General features: G+C 54.2%; 1 protein-coding gene across 1 annotated transcript in view; it reads left to right on the top strand.

The window, feature by feature from the left end:
* SLC6A17 (solute carrier family 6 member 17) overlaps nt 1–17,840 on the top strand; it is a 49,330-nt gene extending 31,490 nt beyond the window's left edge. Inside the window, exons 7-12 of the mRNA XM_004769728.3 lie at nt 8,932–9,173; nt 9,414–9,606; nt 10,807–10,999; nt 11,475–11,634; nt 13,264–13,426; nt 13,870–17,840. Coding sequence (XP_004769785.1) covers nt 8,932–9,173; nt 9,414–9,606; nt 10,807–10,999; nt 11,475–11,634; nt 13,264–13,426; nt 13,870–14,238 — 1,320 coding nt within the window. The 3' untranslated portion in view covers nt 14,239–17,840. The remainder of the gene's footprint in view (nt 1–8,931; nt 9,174–9,413; nt 9,607–10,806; nt 11,000–11,474; nt 11,635–13,263; nt 13,427–13,869) is intronic.
* Nucleotides 17,841–25,677: the final 7,837 nt, after the last annotated feature.

Raw genomic sequence — 25,677 nt, 5'->3', positions numbered from 1 at the left:
TCATCCAGCAGTTCCATTCCTAGGCACATTTCCAAGAGAACCCAAAACACGTTCGCATGAGAACTTGTACACAAATGTTCCTGGCAGCATTGTTCAGAAGAGCCAAAACGTAGAAGCAGCTCAAACGTCCGTGAAGAGATGAATGGAAAAATCAAGAATGGTGTGTTTATGGGTTGGAATGTGATTAGGCCATAAGTGGGAATGACGTACTGGCACCTGCTACAACACAGGTGGACCCCGAACACATCAGGCTAAGTGAAAGAAGCCAGTTGCCAGAGACCACATATCATGTGATTCCATTTACATGAAACATCCAGAATAGGCAAATCTGTAGAGACAGGAAGCAGACTAGGGGTTGCTTAGGGCTGGGTTTTGGGGGAGGTTGGAGGAGGAATGGGAGTGACCGTTAATGCGTGTGGGTTTTCTTTTTAGGGTGTGAAGAAGTTCTAAAATTGGTCGTGGCAATGGCTGCCCAACTCTGTGATACACTAAGAACTGTTAAATTGTACACTTTTTAAAAATCCAGCACAGAGTGGGAAATCACTGCTCTTGGGTGGAGGGAACCAGAGTGCTTGAATGAGCGGGAGAGGTGGGACCCGGTGCCCAGCTGGAGGACGCGGGGGAGTATGTCGTTTTGTCTGGGAAGGAGGAAGTGAGGGCATCAGTTGAGAGTCCGAATGGTGGAGGCATGGTGGGGGCCTAAGGAAGGGTGAGTGTGAGGTGACGGTGCAGGGGATGGGGAAGGCGTGCAGCACAGTGGAGTGGGGGGACCCTGGCAGTCAGGGTCATGGGTGTGGGGTGCAGTCAGCCAGCATGGCGCCGCTAACATTTATCTGGTTCCAAGCTGGACAGTTCCTCCAGGTTCACGCTTCGGAAAGCATGCCAGTTCCCACAGTGAGGGGCTACTTAGAATAATCCTGTGATTGACAGTGGACTGTGCTCACTGGGTGCCGGGCACTGTTACCCGCACCTGACATACACCAGCTCATTTAATGCCCATGATGACCCTGGAGGCAGAGGTTATTCTTGCCATTTTGTGCTTGGGGAAACTGACACACAGGAAGGTTGAATAATCCGTCCAAGGTCCCAAGGTGTGCGCTGTGTGATTTCTCCAGCTGGGCTTAGCTGCTGGGGGTCGGTGGGGGGTTGGGCCAGGGTCAGGAGGCAATGACAAGCGACGACCACAGAGGGAGGTGGCTGGGGAGTTAAGAGGGTAGCAATTGAGTAGCCAAGGGATGGGCCATTGACTAAGCCCATTAAGAAGGGAAGTTAGGACACACAGGGTCAGGGGGAGTGAAATGTAGGTAGGTCCCAGGGAGGCCAAAGAATTTTGGAATCAAGATACAAGAAGAATGGGGCGCTTGGGTGGCTCAGTGGGCTAAGCCTCTGCCTTTGGCTTGGGTCGTGATCCCAGGGTCCTGGGATTGAGCCCCATATCGGGCTCTCTGCTCAGCACGGAGCCTGCTTCCCTCTCTCTCTCTGCCAGCCTCTCTGCCTACTTGTGATCTCTGTTAAATAAATAAATAAAATCTTTAAAAAAAAAATACTCAAAGGAGTGAGCTGGAAAGATGGGGTGCTTGGGGGTTCAGGGTCCTTAACGTTGAGGTCCTACTTGGAGCATAGCTCTCAGATATGACAGAGGCTATGGAATGACCCTAGGAGTGGGGTGAAGGACAGGACTGGTGGAAGGGAGGAGCTGAAGGAACCGAGAATTCTGATGGCAGTAGAGTGGGACAGAGAGAACCTTGGGATAGCAATGATGACCTGGGGGGAGGGGCGGCACCCCGCCCACCTCCAGACCTGAGGGCAGCATGGGCAAGTTCGAGAACAGCCTTTACCACAGGGGGCTGAGGGGAAGCCTTGGCCTCAGGCCCACCCTTGACCAATCAAACTCCAGCCGGCAGACCGGTTAATCGGGATCACCAGGCATGGCATCCAGGTAGCAGCAACTATTGAAAGCCCCCAGTGGTTCTGAGGTGCAGCCAGACTGGAGAACCACCACGTCAGAGCAAGGAGGACCATCAAGGGAAGGGTGTGGAGATGGGGGATTTGAGGGATGATGGACTGTGAGTTCCAGAAGCCCAAGAACTAACTCTGTGGGTCCCCAACTCAGCACGATGAAGTAGTGTTGAGCCTGGGGCAGGGCGGTGGACATCTCCGGTGTGGACCGGAGGCACTGAAGGCCCGGGGGCAGAGGGTAGTGACCTTGACCCCCGTGAGTAGAGGAGGGCTTCTAGAAAGGATGACCAAAACAGGCCAAGCTAGTTCCCAGAGGATGGGCTCTGAAGCCACACTGGCTGGAGCGGGTCCCGGCTCATCACTCTGAGGTCTGTGGTCCGAGGGCAAGATCCCTGGGGAACTCACTCCGTTTTCCTCAGCTGCGAGATGGGATGAACCACGGTAGTTCCCTGACAGCCTTTTCCGGAGAGAATGGAGGGCTGCTCCCCGTGTGCAGAGAGTGCATGGGAAGCCCTAGTGATTATTATTCTCTCCCTCGTGAAGGTGACACTGTTCTTGGGTGGTGGGAACCTGGCGCTCCAGTGCCATCTGGTGTCTCACGCACCGGCAGGGGCCCGGCAGGGCTGAGAAGCAAGGGCGTGGGCTGTGGTCACGCACCGGGTCAGGCCAGGAGCTGGAGAGCTGCTTGTGGATTCCGGAAGCATCTTCGTGCTTCTGAGTCAAGTGCGTGAAACACCTTGTTCTCTGTGTGAGGAAGTGACTCAGCCGTTGTGCCAAAGAGGGGACAGGAAGCCCTTGCTGTGTTTCAGGGCATCTGCCCCACCCCCCCTGCTCTTCCTTCCTGACACTGAGGAGGGTGCAATCCTTGTCTTCGGTGGGGAGAGCCCATTTCCCACCTCTCCTCTTGCAGTCACATCCTGACGTTCGGCAAGGACATTGGGCTTCCTGAGGTCTGGCCATGAGTTCAGCCTCTTGGACACTATGATCAGGACTTTGTTAGAATTATGTACCAGCACCCCAGAAATCCTCATAGGTCCCCTTTGTCTTCTTTTCATTTTTTATTTGAAAGAAAGAGCAAGAGCGGAGGGGAGAGGGAGAAGCAGACTCCCCACTGAGCAGGGAGCCTGATTCAGGACTCGATCCCAGGACTCTGAGATCATGACCTGAGGTAAAGGCAGACACTTAACGAACTGAGCCACCCAGGCGCTCCTAGGACCTTGTTGGAATTATGCACTAACATCTCAGAAATCTTGATAGAGCCCCTTTAAATTCAAACAACGACAGGCATTGAATCCTAAAGGTGACTGACTCACTTTACCCCCAGATGAACATGGAGATCTGGTCATCTCTATCACCAAGCCCCATTGAGAGGGGTGCCCAGGCGCACATGGGGCACTTTTCTCCTCAAGGTCAAATTTTGGCACTGTCAGGTTCTTTCCTGGGGCCTCATTAATAGTAGACTTGGATCCACCGATTTTCCTCAAAATAATCTAGGGCTGGGGGTTGGGGGTACAGAGGAGACCAGATAAGCCCTATGTTGGTTGTTGTTGAAAATGAGTGATGGGTACATGTGGGTTCATTATACTATCCTCTCCACTTTTGTGCATTTTATAGTAACTGTTCTATAATTTTTAAAAATGAGGAAAGATCAGCAAATACAGTCTTCACAACATACAAATAATTTTTATTCCCATTCCAAATCATGACATTATCTAAGATATTTCTACCCTGTCCTTAGAGCGCCTGTCCCCCATGTTGGAGGGGGAACTCAGATGATGCAGTCTGATTATGGTAGCCTCCCTAGGGGGGCTGGCGATGTTGATGGAGGTTGGCCCTGAACAGTGGCTGGGTCTAGGAATTCACCCATGTCTTATTTTTAGCATCAGGGAGTGATAAAAATCCTAACAATGACATGCCTGGGTATCACAGATGATCCAGATCCTTCTGTAAAAACTTTAGTAATGATTGATACAGATGAAAAATGAAATAATCACCAGAAGGAGATGAAGAAGAGGAGGAGGAGTGGGGGGGCGCGGAAGGGGGAGGTAGGGAAGCAAGAGAAAAGGAAAGGAAGCCAATATTAAAATAGCCATGCTTTAAAAAGCAGAAGTTTAAAGCCGTAAGGATCTTCTTGTCCTAGAAGCCTGCATCCTCCTAGAAAAAGGCCAGGACAATTTCACAGTGCCTGGTGTGGTCCTCCCCGCTCAGCTCAGCTTGAGGAGACAGCCTTGTCTCTTGCCCCCGACTCTTTTCCTTGTCTGTCGTGTACCAGACACTGCTTACACAAAGACGAACAGGAGATGGGCTCCGCCCCTCAGAAACACAAAGTGTTGAAAAGAAGGCAGACATGTGAACCTGAGATGCAGGTGTGGACCAGAGCGGCAAGAGCCCAACAACCATGACGACCTCTGCCAGAGACATCAGGAAAGGCTTCAGGGAGGAGGTGATATTTGTGTTGAGTTTTGAGAAATAAATGGGAGTTTCACCACAATGTGAGTAGGAGGAAGGGAATTCCAGGCAGAGGGAACAGCCTGGGCAGAGGCTAGAGGTAGGAGACTGCTATGCTTTCGAAGAGTAAGTTCACTGCCTTTAGAGATAAGGACAAAGAGTGGGGAAAGATTTTCTGGCAGACACAACCATCAAGGATGTTTCCCAATGCAAGGGGGATGACCAGGGCTTGTGTCCATCTCAATCTACCCTCTCTTACAAAATCTTGTGCTTCCTCCTGCTTAGAACTCACCGGACCACCCAGAGGCTAGCCTTTAGGTCTAGGTTTCTAGCCCAAGGGAGGTGCCCAGGTTCCAGCCGATTGGTAAAACTGACATGACTGACATTTGTGAGCATCATTGCCCTCCAGGTGCAAGTAATTTCCAGAACTTTCTGGGAGGATCATTTAAGAACCCACCCAGGAGAGGGGAGATACAGAGACCTTTCCCAGTGGGACAATGATGACTTTGTTCTCCTTTTAAAAATAATCTTCGAATTTCTGTATAGGCCCCTGTGTCCTTACTCATAATACCAAAATCCAAATAGCCCCGAAAAACAAAAGTTGTTTTTTCTTTCTCCTGGAACTCGTTTGGCGGCAAAGTGACCTGAACAGATGTGAGGCTATTTATAGTCTTTATTGATTCACTTGGTGTGAATATTCATATTCTGCTACAGAAATACTGATGTGTTTGATTATGGGGTGCGGCCCCAGACCCCACAGGGGGTGTTATGTAATTATGCCGCATACGCACCACATTACCTTTCTAAAATAGAATTAGGAACAAGAGCCCAAATTCCACAACCAGTCTGGCCTCAGGGCTTTTAGATAAGGAAATGTGGGCCTGTCCTACTTTTATAAAGATGCCATTTTGAGCACAGGGGACCCGCAACAATGTGGGCTAACCGTACCCCATTTCCCTGGCATCTCATTCTCCCTGCTTCACTGTGACTGTTTTCAACCTCTTCCACCTGTCTGCATGTCCTGACCTCACCCCAAACAGATGATTTGGCCTCCTGCTTTCCAGGGTGAACAGGAACCACCGAGACAGAAACTCGCCCACAGGCCCAGAACGTCCAAACCGGTCTGTACCTGCCTGCCACATCCCGTTCTCTTGTCTTGGTCCCTCCGTGAGCAGCTCCAGGGTCTCCGAGGGGAGACAGCTCCCCACCCCTCTAGATCCCCTGCCCTCCGCCTTTACCTATCTTCAGGTCACTGCATTAAAGACAAAAACAAGACAACAGATAAAAAATCAATTCACTGGGGGCGCCTGGGTGGCTCAGCGGGTTAAAGCCTCTGTCTTCGGCTCAGGTCATGATCCCAGAGTTCTGGGATCCCAGAGTTCTGGGATCAAGCCCCGCATCGGGCTCTCTGCTCAGCGGGGAGCCTACTTCCTGCTCTCTCTCTGCTTGCCTCTCCGCCTGCTTGTGATTTCTGTCAAATAAATAAATAAAATCTTTAAAAAAATAAAATTCACTGATTTCATACCCTCTGCCTGAACCTGCTGTCTTTCTCTTCCTGTTCCAAGACGAGCTTTCCAAGGAGCTGATTTTCCACCTTACCTTCATTTCTTCCCCTCTGCTTTTCAGCTCTCCCGGCTCCTACCTGACTCTGGCCCCATCAGCTTCGACCCAGCCCACCAGGGACAGGCTCACCCTGGTATATTTCTCTGGGTAGCATGGGCCTCTCCCCGTCCCAGCCCTGCTTTCTTCCTGTGGCCTCTGGATCCAGCCCTCTCTTGCTCCTCCTCCTGTCTGGCCTGCTGTACCTCCTCTCCCTCCCTTGGGAGACCATTTTTGCTGCACTGAACCTGGAGTTGCTGCCTGGCTTGCCTCTTCTCACGACTCCACAGTTGGGGTTCCTCCTGGCATACCTGCTCCTCCTCTCTGGCTCAGTCTCTCTCTGGCCATCAAACCCACTTGTCTGCCTGCCCATTAGACATCTCCTCTAAGATAGCGTAAAGACACATTAAATTCAACATTTCTGCAGCAAATGCCTTGATCTGCCCTGTTCCAACCCCATCAAGATCTTTCTCTTCTTCTCGGACTCTGCCAGGTACGCGGACCAAAAGGGTGGCTGTCCCCTTGGCATCTGACCCTCCAGCATCCCTCCATCTCCAGTCCATGGCTAAGGATGGTTTGGTTGCTTCCTTCCGACACCCCATCCCTTAGTGGTTTCCCATATTAAGTGCTTTCTTAGGATTCCTCCACTTAGGATCCCTACAGGACCTCTGATCGGACTCTTCTACCCCCTTCCCCCCCCCGCCTCACCTCTACCTCTACCGCCTTGTCCTTGCGGCTTCAGGCAGCCTGGCCTCTTCCCCTAACTTTCACATGCCCTCCTCTTTCCGCCTTGACTCCAAGTCTCTGCACACACTGTTCCCTCTGCTGGTATGCTTTTCCTCCCCTCTTAGCCTTGCCTTCATATCTCTCAGATGTCACTCAAGGATCCCCTCGTCCTGGGGAAGCCTGCCCTGCCTTCCTGCCTGGCTCAAGGCCCCCTTCTACAAGCTCTCCAAGCATTGGGTACCTGGCCTGCATGGCCCCTGTCCTACTTGCAACTCAGCATCTGTTTGCAGAGTCACTTGACAATGGTCGTCTCTCCCATTAGAATGTCAGCTCCATAGGAGCTGGACCTTGCCTGTGCTTGCTCTCCATGGCTCCCCATCACCTAGCCCCGGGCCTGACCCACAGTAGGTGCTCAGAGTTGTAGTCACTGGGAGGCCACACGGTACTACTGAGGCTGCAGAGAGTGGGAGGGACAGGGGGGAGTGTCGCCTGCTCATGGATGTTGGCGGCTCGTAGCTCCTTAAAGCCTGGCTTCTGGGCTTTCTTGGTGGACCAGAGATGACTTTATTTTGTGCAAGGTGGGGGACCTAATCTCCCCTAGAACACACATGCTTGTGGGCCAAGGCTCCAATGGCATACCGATCCTAAAGTCTCTACTACCAGTGTCTTCCTCTTCCCCGTCAGCCTGCAGCGCCTCCCCCAGCAGCAGCCCCCCCTCAAGCTTGCCAACACCCTCTTAGCTAGTGGAGGGACTCCAGGTGCTCACATAGACCCAGGGAGCTGCTGAGGTGGCAGGTGAGTAGGTCTCTGTCGTGGATGTTAGGGCTGTAACAGAGCTTCAAGTCCAATGCCTCAGTGCGCACACAAGGAAGGACTGAGCCTCGGGCCTCAGTGAGGGGAGGTAAGCCAAGACCAAGTAGGGCTGTCTAGTGCCTCCTCGCCTCCCTGGTCTGTCACTTGGATGGACCTCAGCTGCAGAGGTCCAGGGGCAGTGCTCAGAGGAGTAGAGGCATCAGGGGATGGTGTGGGACAGTGTCTTGGGCCACATCAGACCACCTGTGCTTGAGCAACTCCTCTGTCCCAGCAACCAGCTCTGTCACTGGGAGCAAGGAATTTCCACCTAGGGGGTCTCTGTTCACTCTTTCTCGAAATGTGAATAATAATTCCTACTCCTCACCAAAGAAACCTGTCCTGACTAGGTCAGAGGAACTTCGGCAGGATTCATTTTGCTATTTATGTGCTGGGTTTACTTGTTGCTGCCACATCTGATCCTCACAATCACTGTGGGAGGGACACGGTATTATTATTCTCATTTTTCAGATGGGAAAACTGAGCCTCCTAAAATAGGCACTGTCATTTTCCTAAGCCTTGTCGGCTATGTAAAGACCTGGGTTTAGACCTGGGTCTGTCTGACTGGACAGCTCTGTGCTGGGTCCAAGCCATGGTCCCTGCTTTGAGGAGCAAACAGCAAAAGGAAAATGGATACTAAAAGCACTTTGGGAATTGTCCCCTGCTCTCTACATGCTGGTGTGGTTCAGGGTTCTTTCAGGTCTGAGGACACGTAAAGAGTTAGTCAGGGGCTTCCCCTCTCCAGAAGTATCTGGATGCTGTGTTTTAATCTGGGTGGGTGGGAAGGGGGAAGGCGACTTTTGTGACCTAGAGTATGTCAATGCATATGAATGAACATTGGTCTTTCCCCCTCTCCCCGAGGGAAAGGGAGGTCAGGTGGGCAGGAGGGAGAAGTTGGTGTCCTTTCTCATGGTTTGAAGTGGAGGGGAGGTATCAGGGAAATATTGGTGTTCTTAGTGCTCTGGTACCGTTGTACAGGCTGTACACTGCACAACTCTAGGAGGCACCATTCAAGTGAATGGCACTCCCTGGAGTTGTGCACCAGGCCTCATACATAATGGCCCTGAAGTTATTCCTCAGTATAATAGCTCCATGGTAAGCAAAGATGGCAGTTAAAATTGACTGAGAAGTTGCTGAGCAAGCACATAGCGTTTATTTGATCTTAAGCCTCACAACCATCCTCTGAAGTCAATATTCCCATTATCGGTGTTCTGCACATGGGGAAACTGAAGCTCCGAGGGGCGTGGAGGATGGCCAAGTTCACGCAGCCCCGGCTTTCCCACTCTGCCATGCAGAAAGGGGTGTGGCGGGAAACCGTTATCTGTGTGTCTCTGGTCCTCCCCCTCACAGCTGGACAAGATGCTGGACCCCCAGGTGTGGAGGGAGGCGGCCACCCAGGTCTTCTTCGCCCTGGGTCTGGGCTTCGGGGGCGTCATCGCCTTCTCTAGCTACAACAAACAAGACAACAACTGCCACTTCGACGCCGCGCTGGTGTCCTTCATTAACTTCTTCACCTCGGTGCTGGCCACGCTCGTGGTGTTTGCCGTGCTGGGCTTCAAGGCCAACATCATGAACGAGAAGTGTGTGGTCGAGTAGGTTGCCTCTCTCCTCCTGTCCGTCTTACCCAGGTGGGGCGGGCGGGCCACAGACGCAGAGTCCCTGTCCTCCCGGGGGTGGAGCTCTCTCTGTCCCCGGCTCTGGATCCCAGGCTCAGGCTCAGAAGTGTCTCCATTGATGGCCTGTGGGGCTATCTGCCTGAGTGCCTGGGAGGTGCCTCTGGGACTGTGCCCACCCCTGCCTTTTTACCTGTCCCTCTTCGCTTTGTGCCACAGGAATGCCGAGAAAATCCTTGGGTACCTCCATACCAATATCCTGAGCCGGGACCTCATCCCGCCCCACGTCAACTTCTCGCACCTGACTGCCAAGGACTACACGGAGATGTACAAAGTCATCAGGGCCGTGAAGGAGGACCGTTTCGCCTCCCTGGGCCTCGACCCCTGCCTTCTGGAGGACGAGCTGGACAAGGTGTGGGACAGGCTGCCCTTCCCAGCCGGGGTGGGCAGGAAGTCAGATGTGGGAACATGGGACCCAGAGATGGGACTGGGGTGGCTGGAGCTCTCAAGCAGGCCTCAGAAGGCTGCGTGGGACGCGTTCACTTGCTTGAGAAACAAGGACGAACTAGGGATCCAGGGAGGGAGAGAGGAAAGGGATCAGCTAAACCCCTGCCCCGAGGTAGGCTGGCTCGAGGAGGAAATGAGGCAGACACACCTGGCATCGAAATCACAGGAATTGTACAGAATGGTGTTCAGATTCATCGAATCGGTTTCTGAGTGGGGGGAGGAGAGTCAGTGCTGTCTGTAATGTCCTTGTGACTGTGCTTTGTACATGGCTCACAGAAAATAAGCATTTCTATTAGTGTTTACCCTCTGCTATCTCTCCCTCTTTGGCCCTCAGGCCAGTGCTATGGATACTAGGATGGTAGCCGTTTTTCTTATACAATAGGACCTCAGTAAGAGCCAAGTGACAAGAAAGACACACTCATACAGTTGGAGGAGGTGTTCCCTCACCTCACGGGTCCTTACAGGACAACAGAAAAGTGACGTCAGTGGGCAGCGTGTGGTCACTTGCCCCATGAGCAGGGGCCCAAGCTTTAACACAGTAGCTCTCTCTCGGCTACCCATCAGAGACACCTGGGGACTTAATAAAACCCAGATACAAGCTCTACCCCCAGACCTATCAAAGCACTGTCTCCAGGGTGAGACCCAGGCATCGGTGTTCTAAAGGCTCCAGTGTGGTCCCATTAGGCAGCTGAGGCTGAGCCCACTCTATGAAAGTCTGGAGCTCAGGGCTAGGAGCTCCTGAAGTTGTGTCTGGAGCAATCAGGGAAGACTTCCTAGAGGAGGAAGGTCTCAAGAGGGGTGTTATTTCTAAATGTGAGCATCTCCATCTGAATCACCTGGGGTCCCTGTCCAAGGCGTAGCTTCCAGATCCCACAGGTGAACTTCTAAATTGGTATCTTACTCCCTGGGGTAGGGCGGATTCTGATACTTACCCAAGTTTGAGACCCACTAGCGGAAAGACGAGGCGTTAGGCGTCTCGTTAGGCGCCTTTCCTGTGAAAGAGGCGAGAGTTATTCTTAAAGCTCTGGGGGCAAAGATAAGAGAGCACGGGGCTTCCAGGAGTGGCATGGGCCTCACTGAGCCCTCGCCTGGGCCCCACCCTCAGTCCGTGCAGGGCACAGGGCTGGCCTTCATCGCCTTCACCGAGGCCATGACGCACTTCCCTGCCTCCCCGTTCTGGTCTGTCATGTTCTTCCTGATGCTTATCAACCTGGGCCTGGGCAGTATGATTGGGACCATGGCTGGCATCACCACACCCATCATCGATACCTTCAAGGTGCCCAAAGAGATGTTCACAGGTAACTCCTCCTGGCAGCCCCTGCTGGCCCGGTGGGCTGCCCTCAGGGACGACAAGCAGGACAGGCCTCTGACTTAGACAGACTCCATGCTGAGAAGGCTCCCCGCTGCCCTCACTGGGATGCAGTTGGAGCCTGGCTTGCCTCCCAGAGAAGAGCGCTCAAGAGCCAGGAGAAGGCTGTCTGGGAATCTGGACCCAGCCTGAGCTGCGGGTGGCCTCTTCCTCGGGTCATTTGCCCCTCTCTCTGAGGGACTGCTGAATCCTCTTGGGCAGGGGTGTCCTTCCCCGTGCCAGCCTGCACCTGTTCCATCTCTCCTAAAGGAGTGGGGGCTCAACCCCAGCACCGGATCCCTCCCCACTTGAAGGCCTTCAGGGAGGAGGGGTGGGAAGGGAGGGGCCTGGGTGCCCCCCTAACCCCTCCGGGCCCCACCTACCCTGCGCCTGTGCCCCCACACCGGCCTCCCGGCTCTCTGTAGTGGGCTGCTGTGTCTTTGCATTCTTCGTGGGGCTGTTGTTCGTCCAGCGCTCCGGAAACTACTTTGTCACTATGTTTGATGACTACTCGGCCACCCTGCCGCTGACCGTCATCGTCATCCTTGAGAACATCGCCGTGGCCTGGATCTATGGAACCAAGAAGTAAGGGGGCCCCAGGGAAGGGTGGGATGGAAGGAGGGGTCTGTCCTCTCCTGACCCCCTGGAGAGTGCCATGTTCCCCCCGGGCTGCTTCTGAGTGGGACAGGAGATCACAGAGACAGAATGTAAGAGCTGAGAGTGCCCTCAGAGATCCTCAGGGAAACTGAGACCCAGAGAGAGGACGTGACTGCCAAGGGCCATGTGGCTGGTGAGAGGCAGAGCCAGGCTGAGCATGTGAGTCTCCTGGGTTCAGCTTCTGGCATCGCCCTAAACTGCCTTAAATTACCATAGCCCCCTTACCTGAGACCCCAAACTCTTCAGTTTTGTTAACTTTATTGAGCACTTAGTGGGTATCTAAGAGGGATCCACCCTCAAAGAATTCTGGAACTTCAGCAGCCTGTGGCTGTTTTCAGGTGATCGACCTCGGGGTGTGCGACAAGGTGTGGTTAGGGCCGGAAGTGTGGGGTCAGGTTGGGTCAGGGAAGTCAGGAGTAAGAAAGGATTGGGTCTTGTGGCCTGAGCCTAGGGCAGAGCCACACTCCCCATTAGCTCCTAGCCTTGTTCCTCATTTAACAAATCTGTGAGCCTGGGAAGCCCCAGGGCCAGGCCCCTCCCACTCCCTCTGCAAGGCCCAGGGCTCCCCTGATGTCTGGACTGAGTCTCAGAATCAGGCTCTCTCATGGCCTTGGCTACAGTTATCTCCTTCCTACAAGAACGCAGGTGGGGCCCGGCCCAATGGTGGGTCAGGAGCAGCCCTGGGATTCATGGTTGGAAGGGGCTCTGACTCTTCTGCTGTCTGGTGAAGACCCTGCACACCTTCTCAGAATATTATTTTTAGGTGGACAAAACAAAATAGATAGTATATTATAGGAAACGAGTTAAGTTGAAAAACAGCAAAAACACTGTTTTAAAATCTGGTATGGGAATGTATGTGCAGTTTTTTTCATGTATGTGTTATTTTTACTGCATTAAGTCAGAAGATTTCGCTAGGGTAATAATAATGGTAATTGTGAAATAGTGATGAATATAAATGACGTTTGTAGGTAGGTTCAGTTGTAATGTGATAGGGAGATACATGTCATTGTGGCTAATACCACGGTGGTGGTTTGCATTTATAGTAGAAAGAAACGCAAGGTTTCAGTTAGGTGTTATTCAAGTAGAGATGATTTTTTTCTCATGACATTCATATACACAGCGTGCAGCTACGGTCATCCCACCCGCAGACCCCGAGGTTAGAAACCCCAAGTCAGGGCCTCTGGACTCTACGGAAGTGCACTTCACCTTCTTTCCAGCAGGGGGAGACCAGGCCCAGGCCAGTGTGAATGGGGCGGGGCGCATGGTGTCCGCCCAGGTCCTCAGGTGTCTGCCCCGCTGCCCGGCTTGTCCCGCGGATTATACCATATCCCTGGGTGCGGTGTGACGTGAGGTTTTCAGAGGAGGTTAGCAGGCGACACCAGAACCTGCCCAGAGGCCAGCTGGGCCACCAAATAATAAACTGGTATCCCTGGATGTGAGGAATGGAAGAGCCTGGGAGGGAGGGATTGGTCAGTAAAGGTTTCCTGGAGGAGGCGGTGGTGGGGGAATGCGCAGGCGCTGTGGGGATGCCAATGCTGGACCCTCTGCTCCTGGCAGGTTCATGCAGGAGCTAACGGAGATGCTGGGCTTCCGACCCTATCGCTTCTATTTCTACATGTGGAAGTTCGTGTCTCCACTGTGTATGGCTGTGCTCACCACGGCCAGCGTCATCCAGCTGGGGGTCACGCCCCCAGGTTACAGTGCCTGGATCAAGGAGGAGGTGAGGGGGACCTGAAACCCCAGGGTCACTTTAATACAACAGGTAATAGAGATGAATCCTCAGAGGGTAGCTGCTGTGTGCCAGGCCCTGCCAGGACCTCTGTCTTTACAAGAGCCGGGAGAGAGAGGTGGCACTATCCCCTAGCACACATGGGGAGACCGAGGCTCAGAAAGGTTGACACTCTCGTCCAGGTCTCACCCGTGTTCTCTCTTCATGTCTGTGGAGCAGAATCACCCACCCATTTTACAGATGTAGAAACTGAGACCCAGGGGAGCTTGGCCCCTTAACCAAGGGGACCAGCTAACTAAAAGAGCGACAGTGAGGGCCTCCATGGCTGGCCTGGCCAGGATGGCAAGGGGTGGGGTGGGAAAGGGCAGGAAGAGATGGGCCTGGAGGTCCTGGAGGGTGAGCTCCTCACAGCCCTCATCCCCACCCCCCACCAGGCAGCCGAACGCTACCTGTACTTCCCCAATTGGGCCATGGCACTCCTGATAACCCTCATCGTCGTGGCGACCCTGCCCATCCCCGTGGTGTTCGTCCTGCGGCACTTCCACCTGCTCTCTGACGGCTCCAACACCCTCTCCGTGTCCTATAAGAAAGGCCGCATGATGAAAGACATCTCCAACCTGGAGGAGAACGATGAGACCCGCTTCATCCTCAGCAAGGTGCCCAGTGAGGCGCCATCCCCCATGCCCACCCACCGCTCCTACCTGGGGCCTGGCAGCACGTCCCCCCTGGAGACCAGCGGGAACCCCAATGGACGCTACGGAAGCAGCTACCTCCTGGCCGGCACCCCTGAGTCGGAGCTGTGACCACCGCCCCCCACCCCCTGCCTGCCTCTCCCCTACCACGCCCATCCAGCCTGCTTGTCCCAACCTGGCCTGTCTTCTTAGGCCAGGCCCTCTGCCCAAGGAGAGGGGGTCTGCCCTGCCTCATCCCCCACCCCAGTCCCAGCCAGCTTCCCCCTACACCTGAGCAGGGGCTGGGAGAGACTCTGTCCCCAGTGCAGGCTCCCCACTCGTCTAACCTCCTGAGATCCTCTCACCAAACTGCAGCTGACTAACTCAAACAGTCCAGAAGCCCTGATTCCCAGCACAGGAGAGATGGCAAGTGGCCATTGTAGGGGTTGCTCCCCACACCTTCTCTCTCTCTGTAACCTGGCACCTGTAGGTCTTAAGTCCTGGCCATTCCTCTGTGCTGATGAGAAGCACCCGGTGGGGTTAGGATGCTGATGATTTATCCTAGGGGTGATGCATCCCAGGGGCTGACTTAAGACTGGGGATGGGACAATTGTGCCAGGACTCAGGGCTCAGCCTTAGGATGGAATCTCGTAGAAGTCGCCAAGTTCTGTTTTGCGAGGCAGATGGCACGCTCTGCCTTGAGTGCCAGCCTTGGCATCAGAAGGGGGCTAGGCATGGGGGCCCCCTCAGCCCGAGGCTCTGGGTGGGATCTCCCATGTCCTTGGCCCTGCCTGGGGCAGGGTGTGTCCTGTCACATCCTGCCTGGGAGGGTGATGATTGCTCGGGACCCTTCCCCACCTCCATTCGGGCTTTGCCTGCCCTCTTTGTCCCCACCCGGGAGCCCACAGTTGTGGCCTGTGCCTCTTTCCTCGAGAGAGGAGGGGACAGTACACAGAGAGGTTTCCAGAGCACACCTGATGGTTCACAGCACAATTCAGTTTGGAGCACAATTGTGAAGCACATTCCCTTACCTGGGGCCCAATTTCCTCGCTTGCGGCAGCTTCTCTCCTGGAATGGGGGTCCCTGGAGCTCAGGGGCTCAAACCCAGGAAACCTCACACCTGGGGAAAGACGGATAATTTCACTGCCCCTTTGGGTTGCCGCTTATTCTCCTTGTGCGCGGTGTGCCCGTCTTGTGCAAATAACCTTGGGAACCTTCCCCAAGATGCCCAGCCTGTGGTGGGGAGGGTGCAGACAGTGCTGTGGACACTAGAGGCTGCCGAAGGGAAGGGCTGGGTCTCTGTTCTGGGGCCCAGCACCCCCAGCACCCCACCCACCCTGACCTGAGGCCTCCCCCAGAAGAGAGCTGCCCTCAGAACGCAGGCTGGGAGGATCAGAGCCTGGCTGGCGAATCGTGTCTGTAGAGCGACGGACGGCCCGGTGGAGGGACTTGTGTATGGTGCGCAGCTGTGGATGGATGGCACGCACGCAGGCACGCCAGGGCGGCCCAACTCCATCTGTGAGCGCCATGGTGGGTGGAGTGGCTGCAGGCCACAGTGCTAGGTCTCGGCACCTTCACGGAAGGTCCTGAATTCTTCCCGTGTTCTCAGCACGGGGAGGGACAGACAAGACCCAGGGTTCCCTCCCTCATCCCTTAGCCCCTTGGTCCACCCCCCGACCCCTACCTTCCCTGGGGGGTCCTTCCTCTCACCCTGCCATCTCCTTGACTCATTCCTCCCCCACAACTACTCCCATTCCCAGCCCTCCAGCCACACCCGTCCTTTCGGAGTGTGAGGGGAGAAGGAGACCCACGTCTCCCCAAAGACATGAGCCTTTGGGGGACAACATCCCGCCCGAGGCACCTTCACCTAACGCCTCCTGCTTGGTCCCATGCCTAATCCCGGCAGATTTAGCAACAGGAAAAGCAAGGCCCCGGGAGAGACACTGTACTATATATACTCTTCTAGTCTATTTCTATTGTATATTCAATCTGTACACGTGGGTGTAAATGCGGTTAACTGACAAACCCCATATTCTGCCGTGGCTCGTGGACTATTTTCATCCTCAGTGCTGTACAGATCTATTTTAATTGTATATTTGATATATTTTTAATTTTGTAGCGTGTGGCTGGGCCAGGCCCCAGCCCGCCAGCTTGTATCGGGGCGGCGGAGCTGGGCGGTCTGCTTGGATCGCAAGAGCTGGGTAGTGCTTGCAGCCTTCTGCCGTAGGCCAGGCCCTGTCCTGGCTGTGTCTCCGCTGTGTTAGACATAGGGCCTGGAGCTTGGCGCGTGCGCGTGTGTGTGTGCGCGGCGGGTGCGCATAAGTGGGTGTGTGTGCGTGTAGGGTGATTTGTGATTCCCAGGGTTCACCACCTTCCTGAAGACCACACTGCCCTCCCCCTGCCTCCTTCTCCTCCCAGCTCTGTCAGGCAAGGCCTCTGGGCAGGGTGCTGTGGGGAAAGGCGGGTGTTTCGTGCTGGGGACTCATTGCCTTCACACCACTGGGCTTGCCAGAAGCAGAGAAGGAGGGGCTCTGGGCCGAAGAGCTCCTAAATCTGTTTTCTAGCTAACCTCTCCCTGTTCCTCCGGGACTCATGAGCTCTTCATCCTGAGGAAAAGCCTTGGGTTTCTTGAGATGGTGACACCTCAGGAGAGCAGCTCGCAGCGCCTCTGTCCCGCATTTGTCCTTGAGAGAGTTCTGAAAGGAACAGCTGCCCTTCCCCTGAGCTTCTGATGCACACTCCTCTCCTCCTTCTGATGCACAGTCCTCTGGGAGTGAGGCGATGCCTGTGGGGGAGTCAAGAACAGGTGGGGCATCTGATGAGGTATGATCCCTCCCCAGATGCCCCGGAGGAGCAGGAGGGGGCCAGAGAGGGGCAGGCCCCCACATCCCTGTGCAGGGTCCCCATCCCTTACTGGTTTTGGTGCTGTCCAAGCAGTGCCCACAGGGGACAGCGGGCTCAGGGCAGGGTGGGGCAGGGTGGGGCGTGCCTGGAAGAGTCCCCTGGTCCCTGCCCCTTTCTGTCCTCTGGCCCCAGTCACCAGCTTCTTGCTCAGGGAGCCCTCTCCACTGAGGCAGCGTGAAGCCCGAGATCCAGATGGGGATGGATAGGGAGGGCATTCTAGCTGATACCAGCGGGGTGGGCCTCATCCCTCCAGCAATAAATCTGAGGGGACTTGCACTCTCCTAGTGCCGGGAGAAGGCTTCCTGAGTCACCTGCCATAGGCTAAGGCTGGGGGCTGGAAGCTGCATGGTGCCGGGCCCTGAGCAGGCCTACAGTATTATGGGCAGGGGCTCCCCTCTAGTCCCTCCTCACAGCTGCATTCCTCTTCCCCCACCAGAGTACTCCCATGGTGGAAAAGAGGAGAGACAACAGGTTAGAAAACACCTGACTCCCGGAGCATCCACTAGGCCCTGAAACTGGGGGCCTGCTGCCCCCTCACTGGAGCCTAACTACCAGAGGTGGGGAAGAAGGGCCCAGGGTCCCTCCTCAACCCGAGCGCTGCTTTGTACAGACCCAAGCACATACAGCCGGTATCACTTTTGGTTTGGGTACAAGTTTAGAACAGTTCAAGTCCATGTGCCCCGTGACTGGCCAGAGCCCTGGGTGAAGACCACTGAACCCAGGGGAGGGGATGAGGCATCATCCGCCCTAGATCCCCTCTCTTCACCGCCCCATCACCCATGGTGTACAATAAAGTGTCTGTTCTTACCAAACCCTTCCTGTCTTTCTGACCTTCTCTGGACCCAGGGAGAGGGGATGGGAAGGCCAGAGGTCCCAACAGAAGCTCTGGAGGACAAGTGTGGGATGCGATGGGGCAGAGGGGACTGGGGTGGGGCTGTGGGTGCTGGCTGGCTGAGGAGTTCGGGCACCATGGGGAGGGATGCATGTTTATTTTCCTGAGAATCATCTTGGGTGTTGAACAACACACACACTGGTAGCAGGCCTTTCGGGGGTCCAAGTCCTCCACACACAAAATCTCACATGAACAACTTCAGAGGGAGGTGTTTTGTGCTCCGGGTTTTCCCAAGGAAGGAGAAGGAGGCTCTGTCTGACATGAGAAAGGTGCTTAGTGCTTGTGGGGTCTTGTGGGGGTAAATCCTGCCTCAGTGCCAGGAAGAGCCGGTACCTATCACTCTGCAAGGAAGGGCACAGGTGGAAACCCACCTAGGGATGAAGAGCTGGGGGCTGGGAGAGAGGAGAGGGATGGCAGGGGGCTAGAGGGGTCACGGGGAGCCACATTCTAAGTTCTCATCTTTTGCAAATTTCAGCGGAAGGTAAGGCGCCCCCTACCGCACCCCACTCCAGTCTGGAATGCTGCTGTCTCACCTTCCCCCGCCCCGCCCCCACACCGGGGACTGCATGTACAGCCAAGGTCCCCCAAGCAGCCCTCCGATTCCTTCTCCTGCTTTAAAGAAAACAGTGTCATTCCAGAAACAGCCACCAGATGGCAGGAAAACCTTTCCCTCCAGACCTTCGGACTGCCCCTTCTTTCCAACTCCAGCACTTCTGCCTTTGTGGATTAGTTTGAGTGTTGAATGAGCATATATTAAGTGTCCACAGTGACAGGTCACATGCCAGTGATGGATGCACAAAGATAAGTAAATCGTCCTGTTGTCCTGAGTTTTCAGAAGGGAACACCTCTTCCCACCATCCCCAGACTCCAAATCACCCCACTGTACCTCTCAATCCTGAAAGTCCCTGTCCTGAAAATGTCCCTCCTTGTAAATTCATTCAGTCATTTGTTTGAAGGGAAGGGTTTTGGTTGAAATGTCGACCCCCCGCCCCATTCCTGCAGGAGATGCACATAGACCCACTAAGAAGCAGTGGGTGTGAAGGAGCTATGGAGTCTGACTCTCCAAGTTCAAACTGAAATGCCAGCCTCCCAGGAGACCTAGGGCAAGTTACTTAACCTCCCTGAGCTTAAATGTCCTAGTCTGTAAAATAGGTATAAGGAATGAATTGGATGAGATTATGTGTGTTGCTATATACCAAGTTACCCCAAATCTTAGTGGCTTAAGGCAAGCATTTTATTCTATCTTGTGAGTTTGGGGATAAGAGATTCGGGCAGGGCTTGTCTGAGTGACTCTTCTGGTGGCAACCGAGGTCCCTCAGCAGCGTTGAACTGCAGAGAAGCTGGTCTGGAGGGCCCGAGGGAGCCTCACTCACATTCATCCCGATGAACTCAGCTGGGACTGTCCCCAGAAGAGTGTCACACCCAGCTTCTCCAGCATAGTGCCTCTCTGGGTGGCCAGACTTCTTAAGTGATGGCTCAGGGTGTTCAGAGAGGCCCTTTCAAAAGAGAAGAGTGGGAGCTGCCAATTTCTTAAGATGAGGGCCTGGAAAATGACGCAATGTCTCTTCTGCTCTGTTCTATGATCACAGTATCTGCCCAGGGTTAACGGAAGGGCATATAGACCCCTCTTGCCTATGGGAAAGGGGGGCCACAGAACTTGTGGCAGCCCATGCCCCAGGCCCATCATGGGGTCCTAGGGATTTGCAACCATTGACATCTGGGTGGGAGCTTTCTCCTTGGAGGGATATCAACTTACAGACACAAAAGTGGGGGCACAGAACAGGTTTGTTCTGATGGGGAGGTGAGTGTCTGAGCTGGGGCTGTGGGAAGACCTGAGAACGGCTCATTCTGCCCCGAGTTTGCCTGGGGCAGGTGGCATGCCTCGGTTTGAATCATGGCTTTGTCACTGACTGTGTGAACCTAGGCAGGCCACAAGCCTCTGGACCTCCATTTCTAGTCTGTAAACGGAGGATGGCAATCAGATCTCTTCTGCACAGGGATTGCTGTGAGGGAAAAGGGAACTCCTTCTGGAACACCTCCTAGAATACAGTGTAGAATTCTTTCCATACTGGAATACAACAAGTACTCATTAAACAGTTGCTTCCTTCCTTTTTGCAACTGGAGTAAGTCCAGGGGGACCTGTCTCATTCTGGGGGGTCCCATCACCCATGCAATGAACCATTCTCACAGAGCCATTCAGAAAGGACAGTTTCGGCCCCAAACCCAAAGAAACTAAGAAAGGAGGGGCAAGGCATCGTTTCCAAAGAAGGGAGTATCATTGATCCTACACACTGCCCTGCTCCCCCCAGAAAATAGCTACAGCCAGCCCCACAGCCTCAGCCCACCTGTAAGGGCTTGCGTCAGGGTTGAACGATTCCACACACCACAGGATGTGGTGGTTTTTAAAAAATGGCCTCGGGGGCACCTGGGTAGCTCAGTCGGTTAAGCATCTGCCTTCTGCTCAGGTCATGATCCTGGGGTCCTGGGATTGAGCTCCCTATCGAGCCCTGTATCGAGCCCTGGGCTCCCTACTCAGTGGGGAACCTGTTTCTCCCTTTGATTCCCGCCCCCTGCCTGTGTGCACTCTCTCTCTCTGTCAAATAAATAAATAAATAAATAAAATCTTTTTTTTTTTTTAAATGACCACAATCCTTTAATACTTCAAGTGGAGTCTGTGTTCCTCCCCTTGAATCTGGGTGAGCAAACGTCTCCCGGGACCCACAGAGCACAGCAGAAGTGATGCTATCTGGCTTCCGAGGCTAGCTTAGGAAAATACATGCCACTTGTACCTGGCATTCTAGAGCTAGTGGTTCTAGGGGAACCTGGCCGCCACGTAGGAAGTCCAACTGCCCCGAGGATGCTAGAGGAGCTGTGTGTTTGGAGGCAGTTCTGTCGAAAGGCGCAGCTCAATTCCCAGCCGATGGCTGCCATTACTGTGAGCCACGGGAACATGCCGCAGTGAGCGTGCAGCCCTGCTGAGCTCGAGAGGTCGGCAGCCCCCGTGGACTGCAGCTGCAGGAGGGACCCGAAGCCAAAACTGTCCAGCTGAGCCCTTCTGATTCGCTGCCCCAGAGTATCCTGAGCAAAATAAAATGCTTGTCATTTTGACACCACTAAATTCTGGAGGACATTTGCTTCACAGCGATAATAACCAGAACATGAAGCCTAGTGATGATCTGGCCCAACTTCCTTCTAGAACAATTGGAGAACCTGAGGCCCAGAGAGGGGAAGAGTTCGACCCAGAATTCCCGCAAGCAAATGGGGTGTGTGTGGGGGGGGTGGGGAACCAGGGCTGACACGTGGGTTTCTTGACTCCCAGTCTAGAGAATGCAAGTTCTGACTGGGAGGGCTTCTACCTTCCCCCCCATCTTATCCCACCTTACGAGTTCCATGCGTCAAGCATGAACTAAGTGTTCTGAATCCTAAGGATTGTGCTCAGCACTGGGAATATACAAATAAGGATCAGGCAGGGGCCATCTGCCTCTTATAGGCACTCATAATCTGACTTGGAGGTCCCACCACTGTCATTCATTACCCACTGGTATCAGGCACCCAGGTGCATTCTTCACTGACATTGTCCTATGTGGGAGGAGACCCGGGAAATGGGGAGAAGATGATGTCTGTCACTCAACCGCAAACCATTATTAAGATTACTCCATGCCAGCCACAGTGCCAGGTGCAGAGCAGAAAGACTCAGTGGAGATCCACCCTGCAGCACCCTGGGTCAGAGCTGGCCGGCTTCTGGGTCTCTCCATTCTTCCCAGGGCTGGCCCAAGCAGGGAGGGATCCCTGGGCTTTATAAGCATCCAAGAGGAGCCAATGTTGGGTCTGCCTCTCCAGACAATGGCTTCCCCTTTCCCCAGGACACTGCTGGAGCGGGCTGGGACCGTCATAACTAATTAACCAGTCTAATGGAATGAACCAGTTTTGTTGGAATTTAGCCCAGGTGGGAGGAATCTGTACTTTTCTAGATGGAGAAATGCTGAGTGCCAAGAAGTCCTGCCAGCTGGGCCCTGAGCTAGTGTGTCTGTGTGTGTGCACGCATACGCACCCGCACCCGCTTTCTCTGGTTGAAGACTGGGTCTCTATCCCAGCAGCCTTGAGTAAAGAGGGCTCTGGGGGTCGACTTAGCTGGCCCTGGTCCTGTGACTCCCATGAATACTATCCTACAGGCAGAGGCCATGTGGGATCCCGTATCATTCTCTACACTTGGACCAACCATAGGCCCTGCTCAGTCTCCCAGAGCTCACTGCTGCTCCTTAGGCCTGAAATCTCTTAAGCAGACTGTACCTGGGAGCTGGCGCTCCCATCCCTGCCAACTGTCTGACTCCGAGTATGAGTTATGAGGATTTGAGTCTTGGCCAAGCCTGAGCCTCTGGCCTGCACCCCTCTGTCCATTCCCTTTAAGGGCTGGAACATCAGAATGCATCTCCTGAGTTCCAAATACACCTTCATAGGATTTTAAGAGCCACCCAACCCTGCCTTCTGCCCCTGTGCAGAACCATTATAGCTGACCTCCACGAGGCCCGAGGGCTGTCCTCCATGCTGGGCTCTCCCCAGGTCCCTCCTGGGAGGGCTCTCGGCATTTGACTTGAAGCCTGTTAGTCTCTGCAGGCTGCCTGCGGGTGGGGGCAGGAGGTAGGTTCAAAGAACTTCTAAGCAAACAGGAACCTTCCAGCCTCCTCCTGCTCTCTTCTTTAGTGCCTTCACTAGAGGGAAGGAAAGGCTCTATCACCTTCCCCCCAATGATGATGGCTGAAAAACCTTTCAATTATTTGGGCTGGGGGGCCAGGCAGGCTGGGAAAGGATGCTGGCTCCTTGACCTGGGCCTCGGGAAGGAGGGGTCAGTCCCCGGCCAGAACTGGAATGCCAAAAAGGGAAGATGTATCCCCAGAGAGATCCTTGCTTGATAGCTGTGGGACTTGCTGCTATGGCTGGAAACCGCAAAACAACTAGAGTCCCAAACAGGAAGACAGAGAGGATATTACACAGCTCCTGTCACCCCAAAGTGGCTGAGCCCCACTCCAAGCCCCAGTAGGGAAAGGGGAAGGGCAAACGGCTTTGATGTCAGGCTCTCCCGCTCTGGGTGGGCAGGGGTGACCTCACCTCTCAGAGACCCATGAAGGACCTTATTGAGGGGCTTGTCAGCCCATCAGTGTCACTCTGGGAACAAACGTAGCCCTCTTTTCCTGTTCTTGTGCTATCCCTTTATTCCTGGTAAGGGGAACCACTGTGGCTTCTACTTTAGTGTAGCTAGTGCCCAGAAAGGGGCTCTTTTCTGACTGCGAGATGCAGCTCTGGGGCCCCCAGAAGGAAGGTGGAGAAAAGGAGGCAATGGAGGGAAAGAGGCTTGAGGATTTAGGAATTTCCAGCTGTGGCTATTTCACAACCTTGCTTAAGCCTGCTGGTTATCAGAGTCTTGGAGGAATGGAAAAGGGCAAGAGCAAGCAGAGTCTCTGATGGGAGAAGTAGGCTGGGAATTGACAGGAAACCCAGAACCTGGTGTTACCCCACGCCTGTAACTCATTTTCTCCTCATCCCCACAGCCCAGAGTGGTGAAGTCTGGTGCAGGGATTCCACCAGGGGGCAGCACCTACCCATCCAGAGTAGGCTGGCACAGGGCAGGCTGGGCAGGGGGCTCTCTACTCCGTCCTGGGCTCTGTACTTTGGGGAAATAGCTTGACTTCATACATGCAGAGCTAATGGAGAGGAGCCTTATGATGTCAGCTCCAACGTTCTTAAGCCCCCAGAAGATTCCAAAAAGGCCAGGTGACAGGTTAGTTCAGAGCTCTAGGATAAAGCCTTCAGCAAGTGGAGGGGAAGTCTCTGGAGGCCTCTGGCTGAGCTCTCATCTTCAGGAGCTAGTCAGTGCGCTGAGTCAGGGACCCTCCCAACCTCTCACTACCCCCAACCCCCCGGCACCTGGACTCCCTCCCTCTCCCAGGTTGGGCCCTCTGTTTTCTCTGACTCTTCCTGGGTTCCCCTACCCCCACCCCAACTTTTTGATCCTACACCCCTCCCTCGAGGCCTTCTATTTGCCTGGTAGCTTTCTCCCTCCACCCATCTCCCCACATGTTTATCACCAACCACAAACACTGCAGAATGGAAGAACCAAGAGTGCAAAGATTTGCTGGGATCTGGTGGGGGCAGGGGCGGGGAGGGCTATTTTATTCCTTGACTTCCAGTGCCTGAACCGCTTCTGGTACACAGTAGGTACTCAAGAAATAGATGAATAGATGAATAGATGACTCGGCTATGGGATGCTAGGATTGTTCCCCCCTCCATTACTCCCATCCCACTCCCATCAGTTTCTCTCTCTTCTTAGAATGACTGAATTCAGCCAGCCTGAGAAATGCAAGTGGGAGAGACCCCCAAAGGAGTCTGCCAGGACACACCCAGACAGCATGTTAAAGCCATTCATCACGGTCAGTTCTTTTAAAATCCTTGCTATGGCTCTTCCTTTCTCACTCCAGCTTCTGTCCAGTCCTGGGTCTCCTCCTCCCAGTCACACTTGGGATATTTTTTCTTTGCTGCAGCAAAATCAAAGCCAGCCAAACTCTGAAATGCGGACATTAGGGACTGGACAAATAAGAGGTGCTGGCAAATGTGTGTTTCTGGCCACAGTCCAAGATGGTACCCACCTTCCCTGCATATTAGTACAGATCATCAAAGACCACGATCCCTCTGGTTTTCTGACCTCATTAATGATACTTTTGCAGACAACCCTTGGCATCTGCATTGAGCTTTTAACTTTTCCTAGGAGCACACCCAAGCCCTTGTCTTGTTTTCCGAATAACCGGGTACTGCCTGATCTGGAAGTTGGGTGGTGCACAGGTGTCCAGACCAAATGTCCATCGCCTTGCAGTTTGGCCTTAAAATCCTCCTTACGTCACCCGGATGGACATGCAGGCTGCCTCAAGCTGTAAGAAAAAAAATAAGGGTTAACATAAAGATGTCGAAGAGGCTCTGGACTCAAAAGCAAATAAAAACAGATGAATCTGGAAATTGCTCTTGGGATGAGGCCAGTAACATCCGGCTGGAGCCTAATGTTTTGGGTATGGCAGCTTCTCAATCACTTAGCAAACAGGTTCTCAGAGGCAGGCACTATGGGAGCTGTCAAGATGAGAAAGCAGCAGGGTCTGGAAGACCTCAGGGTCAGAGAGGGGAGATGAGACAAATTGCAGTGAGTAAAGCAACACAGAATCAGGAGGGGGAGCACTTTCTAGGTGCTTCCAGGGCATGGAGGAGCCACGCCTTTAACCTAATGATCTTTCAGGACGACACACTCCATACCCATGGGTGCCAGAGCTCAGGTTTTCTTCCGCCCAGACCAGGAGCCAATTCTCTGCGCAAGGCCCGCAGGTCTCGCATTCCACGGTGACAGAGACAGTACCAAGGCTACAGGCATCTTGGGCCTAGTTGGGCCTCGGAGGCGCAAGATGGGGGCGGGGTGGTCAGGAAGTCCCAACAGGGTGTCTGGGACAGGAGAGGGCAGCCTCTTCCTCACGACACCGTCTCTCCACTCCCTTTCTTCCCTGTTCTCCAGTCCGTCGCAATGAAACCGCAACAATAGTGGGCAGGGGGAGACCAGAGCAGCCAGAAGGGACGGGCGGGGGTTAGAGGTCAGGGGCCGCGAGCGCGTGGGTGTCACCGAGGCTGCAGTGGGAGGAGCTGTGGGGCCGGGGGTTGGCGGGTAGCCGGGCCGATGGGGGCGGAGGGTGGCGGAGGCGCGCAGGGGCGGCGCGCCAGGCTGGGCGCTGGCGGCGAGGGGGTTA

The sequence above is a fragment of the Mustela putorius genome, unplaced genomic scaffold (assembly GCF_011764305.1).
Source record: "Mustela putorius furo isolate JIRA1106 unplaced genomic scaffold, ASM1176430v1.1 tig00000585_pilon_pilon_pilon, whole genome shotgun sequence".
NCBI classification, from domain to species: domain Eukaryota; kingdom Metazoa; phylum Chordata; class Mammalia; order Carnivora; family Mustelidae; genus Mustela; species Mustela putorius.
Note: the sequence above shows the minus strand (reverse complement) of the source record. Positions and strands in the feature narration are given on the sequence as shown.